At 59.8% G+C, this 6,888-nt stretch overlaps 1 protein-coding gene across 1 annotated transcript in view; it reads right to left on the reverse strand.

Annotated features, from left to right (window-relative positions):
• CRIP1 (cysteine-rich protein 1 (intestinal)) overlaps positions 1–790 on the reverse strand; it is a 6,638-nt gene extending 5,848 nt beyond the window's left edge. Inside the window, 1 exon segment of the mRNA XM_009892888.1 lies at positions 573–790. Within this exon segment, the coding sequence (XP_009891190.1) occupies positions 573–790 (218 nt within the window).
• Between the last annotated feature and the right edge of the window lie 6,098 nt (positions 791–6,888).

Raw genomic sequence — 6,888 nt, forward strand, 5'->3', positions numbered from 1 at the left:
CCCAGCCAGGGCAGCCCACGGCCCCCACACAGCACCGTATGCCGACCGACCTGGCTGAAGCAGAGCCCAGCCGCCCCCTCCCCTCAGTTCCCCCCTGTGCTTACTGGACACTGTTCACGCACCAGAGTGGGCACAAAACCAGTGGCAGCTCTCCCACACCTTGGGCTGCCCCCAGCCTGCTCCGTGAAGGGATGGGATGAGCCGAAGCGTGGTGTCGGCACATGGCACGCTGTGCAAAGCCTACGGGAATTACGGCGAGCCAGTGTCAGCGTGAAGGTTGGCATGGGTCAGTAGCCCCAGTGTCTACACCCCGCCGGGGCTATGCATGCATCCTGCCTGTGGCCACTGCCCTGCTCTCATCCCATCGATGGTGGGCACGCACGGCAGCGGGGCAGCACAGCAAAGCCATCTAGCAGAGGGCCCCTGGCAGGGAGGGAGGAGAAGGAGGGCTGCAGGCGCTCCCGGAGTATGGCAGCACCTCAGGAGCCTGTGGGATGCGGCCTCTTGCTCATTTTACAGGGAGCGAGTCCATAAACACTCCTAATGCCGGCGTGTGAAACCCATCAGCGCACCATGGCGGGGCAGTAAACTGAGCCGTTGCCGGCCTGTGCTGGAGGGAGCCAGCTGGAAACTCTGCGACAGCCCAATATTGGGAGTCACCGCTCCTTCTGCCATCCAGGGTCCGCCCCGAGGGCCGAAACCATGCCACGACTGTCTGCGAGCTGTTTCGGAGTGGCAGGAGCAGCATCCGGCGCATCTCTCTGCGGCGGGACACTGCCCACGGCACCATGCCCGCATGGGCAAGGGCAGGCAGTGGGTGAGCTCCGGGGTTGGGCAGAGATGGCTCCAGGGAGCAGCAGGAGATGGGCAGGGATGGTGTCTTCAGCTAAGCCAGGTCCCAACCTGGGCACCACTTCAAAGCAAGGTTCATACCCTGCCAGGGAAACAACCCAGCCAACACCATCGGAGGACATCCTCCTCAGCAAACCACTGCCTTATCTTATCTGGGGACCTTGTTCCAGCTAATTTAACCATTAGAGCAGAGCACGCCTCAGCTGTCTGTGCCCTCTGATAAGAATCTATGGGTGAGGCTCCATCCCGAAGCATCAGGCGTCAGCAACAGTCCACGGAAAAACCTGGGCTGTCCCATTTGTTTGTTTGGGTGGCGTTGTTATGGCCAGGGTCCCCTCCCCAGTCTCTTAGCCAGCGCCAGCTTCCCCAGGTCCACCTGCGGCATATTTGGTGCAAGGTCCTCACGGTCCCCGAAGGACCCTCAAGAGTTTCCCAAGCTCTTGGGGAAGGGTTGCAAAGGCGAGAGCTCCTGGGCACGCCAGAGCTGCGGGACCACGGTTCCTTCCCAGATATCCCCCTCCAGCAACTTGACCCCTGGTGATTACCCAAGTAATGACTGGAAAAGTCACCGGCATTTTTGCAGGCAGGGCGGGTAACATAAGCCGATTTGGGTTTGTTTTGCTAACACAGCAAGAAAAAAAAACAGCTATTTCCGCGTAGCAAAGCGGCCCATCTGCCAAGGCGGCAGCTCCAGGCTCCCCTCCTGCCCCCCTCTCGCTGGAGCAGCGCAGGGGCTCCCACGCTTCTCAAGTCCCAGCCCCCCCCGGCACCCCTTGCGCAGGGGGGACGCGATGCGCCTGCCGGTGAAGGCACCACCCGTGGGCTGGTGGCACCCTGGTCCAGTGTTTTCCCAGCACCCGTGCAACTGTGAGTCCTGCAAAATCTCTCCTCCCCCGGCCATATTTCAGCCCACGCTTGTGCGAGTCCAGGGGCTGCTCAGCCAAGACGGTTTGTTGTAAAATATGCCCTACCCAGCTCAGCACGGGACTCTCATTTGACAAGAAAATTATAGGGTGGCTTAAAAAAAAGCCCAGCAGAGGCTGGGGATGGGGGGGGCGAGCTGCCAGATATGTGATCCCATCAAAAGGCCCGCGAGATGGCGGCGCTGCAAAGCGGCACGGGGTACCCCGCAGCGGGGGGCCGGTGCACCCCCCACACACACCCACTCGCCCTCCATCACCTCCGGATTTGCACGCGGCTAATCCCATTACCGGCCAGCCGGGAAAACAACAGCACGAAGGCGGCTGTCAGGGCAAATTAAAACCTGAGGAAAAACTCTGGGGTACGTCTTCATAAAGCTGACAGGCGGCCGACGGCTGGAAGTAATTGGGAACAGGACGGCAGCGGGAAAGGCAGTGCGGGAACGTGGGGCTTGGGGAAAGGGCTCAGAAAGGGCCACCCTGGGGGATGCTGGCAGGGGAGCCCAGCACACCCACCAGCACGCCGCCACTGGTGCTGTAAAGCCCCAAATGGTTTGGGCATGTGGAACACAATGCTCGCTGCCGTGCCAAAAAGCTGTGCTCGCTGCCCTCCTGGACGCGGTGCAGAGCCCGTCCCGCTGTGGACGCGGGCAATCACACGGCTTTTTCTAGCAGAAACGGTAAAAACATTTCCAGCCCGGTTAAGGCAACTGGCTGCCTGCAACCGTCGCTTGCCGGGTCAGCTCTCAAATCTCCCGAGCCAAGGGCGTGAATGATTATCACGCGGTTAATATTACACTGCGCGAGCAATAACAAACACAGGAGCCCCGGGGCCGGCTACCGGCCCGGTGAGGCAGCACCGCGAGGCACAGGGACGCGATGAGCTCTGCTACCGGGAGAGCATGGGGCTGCCCATGAAGGGCCATGCTGGGGACGCATCTGGGATTTCCATCTGTAGGACAGAAGAGTGCGGTAGCCCTCACCCGCCACTCCAACCCTTCCAAGTCCCAGCTACATGGAAAATCTCCTCTGATTTCATCCAGGCGCGGTTCCCTCAGTCTTCCCGCGTACGGTCTGGCCAAAGTCTCCGCTACCATCTGCTCTTCTCTGCAAGCTTTCCATTAGTGGCAGCCTGAGGAAACCTCCTGGCTAAATCCTGCCGGGGGAGGGTTTGGTGCGTTTTCCTGGCATGGCCCCGGTTCTTTCTGTTGCGGCTAGCGAATCCAGCCAGGATCCTCGAGGAAGCAACGCCCGCTGCTTTGGGAAGCCGCCCAGCACCCGTGAGGCGCATCGCCTCTGCCTGCCTGGGGAGATATACATCTCTGCTGGGGGCTGGTGGGGAGTGTGGGCATCGCTCAGGGACCACTGCCATGGACCACCTGCCCCCAGCCCTGCCCTGGCGTGGAGTGCTCGTCCCGACAGCACCGCTTGCCCTGGGCTGGGTCCAAGGCTGTTGACACCACACCTTTTACTCCTGGTTAAAAATTCACCGGAGGCGAGGCAAAGGGGAAAGGGTGCGGAGGTGTCTGCTCTCTCTCCGTCAGCACACAGCTCGGCCCCGTCACGCCGTGGCGGCAGCGCAGGGAGGGGAGAGGGACGTTCCTGCTCCACTCTGCCTTACTCAAGCAAGACGGAGGGTCAAGACAGAGCAAGAGAGAGGAGAGCGAGAGGAGGAGCCGCAGGTTTGCACACCCATTAGCAGCGTGCACCATCCCACCAGCACAGGTATTCCTCCCCAGCAAGCAGCCCCAGGGCTCTCCAGGAGCCCCCACTGAGCCCCCAGGGTGGTCCCCGGGCTGCTCACCCCACCTGGTGTTATAAAGGATGCTGCAGAGCCCGGCCTACATCTGGGGGAAAAGTTCCCTCCCGGATGCCCCCAGGCAGCAACAAGCCAGGGAAGATGCTGAGGGCTAGAGCCGGCACCTTCCTGCCCAGTGCCATGGCCGCAGCCTGCGCCAGCGGCTCTCCCTGCGCGACAGCCCAGTGCGCTGCACTGGCAAGGGGGCTCACAGCCCAAATCCTCCTCTGTTTGGTTTCATGTCGTTCCTCCTCCTTCATCCCTGCCTGCTCTCCTACACCCTCTCCAGTATTTACACCCAGTACTTTAACCTCCCCCCTGGGGCCGGGCCAAAGCCCTGGCCAAGCCAGGGAGAGCCGTGCCACTGACTTCAGGGAGTGTCGGAGCCGGTTCTTGGCCTTCATGGAAGCAAGCTGTGCTTACTGGGTCGCTTTTAATATCCCATCTTAAATCACATCTTCCAGCACTTCATCCCTTTTGGCGCCTACTTACTGACTTCCCAGCAAATGCTTTAAATGTGTCTTGCTTCGCTGCCCAGCTGTGCTGCTCCGGCCCCTGCATGTCGGAGCTGTGCTGGAGCCATAGCCGTGCTGTCCTGCCATCTCCCTGCATTTCGGGAGCCCCTCCACACCGTGATGGTTGCATCTCCCTTTCCTGCATAAACTAGCTCAGATGTTGTAGCACAGGGCTGCCCTCGTCATTCCTACCACCGTTGAGTCCTTCCCTGGCGTTTTCCATGTGTGCAGCCTGCCCTGCATGTCTGGGATGAGCCTTTGAACACTTGCCGGTCCCTTTTCTGGGTCACTAATGACAGCGCGAGCGATGTAGCCCCATTTCTGGTGGTAACGGGCGCCCTCAGCCTTCTGTTGAGAAACACCACTAGGTGACAATCCTGCTCCTCCCACAGCTCAGGGATATCCAGGCTGGTACCCATCACCCGGACTGTCCTCAAAGTAGGTTGACCACTTGTGCATGGTGGCAGCTGGTGGGATCTCTGCCCTGCGAGGAGCTGCAAGACACAGCTCCCTGCTGAGTTCCGCTGGCTCCCAAAAAAGCTGGGAAACAGCAAGGGTAATTGCCCAGGACAAGTTTGCAGGGCTTGGGGGATTTCCAAGCAAAGCTGCATCCACTTTGTTCTCTATTTTCCTCCGTACCCTGGAGAACATGTCTGTAATCACCAGAGCCCTCCAACTTTTTTATCCCACTAGCAAATCCGAGCTGAAAAAAAAAAAAAAAAATATTTGACATCCCCAAGGGGAAGGATGTTTTCCAAGGAGCATTTTCAGCTTGCATAGGCCTCCCAAAAATAAATACAAAAATGCAGCAAGGATCAGAGGCCAGAGCTGCCTTCTACTCGTGCAAAGTGCCACTCGGCTGTGTCGGTGCCCCAGTCCCCACACCGACTCGGCAGTGCAGGGACAGCCCCAACCCATCGGCACGCACACGGATAACCCCATGTGGGATCCCAAAGCCCTGTTACATTCTTCAGCTTCCTGGTCTTAACTCCCAGCCTGTGGCTACCCACCGTACCTGGGGGCCACCTTCTGCCATGAGGGGTGCCCAGCCCCCCGCCACACCAGGGTGGAGGGTCAGAGAAGAGACATCACCCACCTGGAGCCTGAGCAGCCGAGTTGTCCCCTTTAGGGTAGCAGAAAGCTGTGATGCATACAGGTTTCCCGGCAACCCCTTGTGCAGCAGAGCTGAATTTTTTCTATTTTTATTTTCATTGCATTCCCTCAATACTACTCTCACGGGGAAAAGAAAATGTAAGCAAAAAAAAAAAAAAAAAAGAAAGGAGGAGAAAAAAAAGCCATCCCCAGACTAAAATAAAATCCTGTGTTTGATGGCCACCACCTGGGAGCAGGCAGCAGCCAGGATGCTGTACCTGCCCCATATCCCTTCACACCCAGAGCTAACCCAGGTACCAGCCACCGGGGCATCCCCTCCCACCCCTCCTACTCCCAAAATGCCTTCTTCCCTCTCTCTCAAGACCAATGCTATAAATAACCCCCAGCAGCCCTGCATCAGCTTCTTCCCATCCCACCACACTCTCGGTCTCAGGTGGAGCTCCAGATCCCCCCCTGCAGTGAGCATCCCACCTGGAGGAGCTTGCGGGGGATGGGGGGAACCCAGCTGCTTGGCCCCCCATCGAGGGGTCAGGGCCAGTGCCCCCACTGAGGATGCTGTTAGGGCTGCCGGGCCAGGCTGGGTGCACAGCGTGGGGCCAAGTGGGTGCTCGACCAACCTCCCCGAGCCGCAGGCAGGGCGGTAGAGAGGAAAATCAGCCTGGGCAGCCCATCGGGAAAACTCCCCTGCTGCAGGGGATTGCTACGGGCTAGCAAAAAGGCTGGCATATTAAGCTCGTTAATTAATGATGGTAAATAAGGGTTGCCATGAGAGCTGGATTCATGCCAAGGGCTTCACCAGCAGCTGCCCCAGGTCCTGGACAGGCGATGGGGACCCTCCTCCCCAGCACCGCTGCTGCTACATGGGGCAAACTTGGCAAAGTTTGGCTGCGAGGGCCCAGCCCTCTGACGCAGGTCAGGGAAGGAGCCGGCAGAGTGACACCACTCTGATTTCTGCAGCGGCCTCGTCCCCTAAAGCATCGGAGGGGTCAAGTCGCTATAGAAACCCCACCAAAACAGGAACACACACGGCCCATTCCCCGACCCGGGAACCGCGCTGCCGAGCCTTCTATGCCTGGGAAAAGGCTGCGTGCTGCTGGGATCGCTGCCGGGAGAGGGGAAACCAGCTGTTCCCATGCCCGTTGCTCTGATGGCTCTGATGGCCTGGAGGATGCCACCGCAGCTGAACGCTCCCTGCAGGCACGATGCATGGGGCAGACGCAGCGTTCCTTTTCTGCAGTGCCCGCCGCATTTCCGAGCCGTGCCGGGGCATAGAGCAAGGCCGAGGGCTGTGGCCAGCACCCACCCACCCCTCTCCTGCACGGTGATGGAGCAGCTCCAGGGCTGAGGCTGCTACAAGGATGCAAGACATTGCAGGGACCACCAGGTCCCTGTTTTCTCCAGCAGACAGGGCCAGCGGGGTCTCTGCGTCCCCAGGGGGGGGACACAGCCAGCAGACAGCCCAATGGGGCTCTCGCAAGAACCTGCTGGTGGGGACAGGCTGGAGCAGTGGTTCCCAGAGCTGGTGTTTGCCTTGGCAGCCCCAGCCTCCGTGCCTCGCTTTCCAGACACCGAGCTCCTAGGGGGAATAGCTGGATGTCTAAAACCAGGCCTGGCAGCGGGGCTGGTATCTGGCTGGGAAAACGGCAGCTCCCAGGGGTTGGGGAGGGGAGGTGGCCCGTGCTCCCGCACT

This window comes from Charadrius vociferus, unplaced genomic scaffold, assembly GCF_000708025.1.
Source record: "Charadrius vociferus isolate BGI_N301 unplaced genomic scaffold, ASM70802v2 scaffold39, whole genome shotgun sequence".
NCBI lineage: Eukaryota > Metazoa > Chordata > Aves > Charadriiformes > Charadriidae > Charadrius > Charadrius vociferus.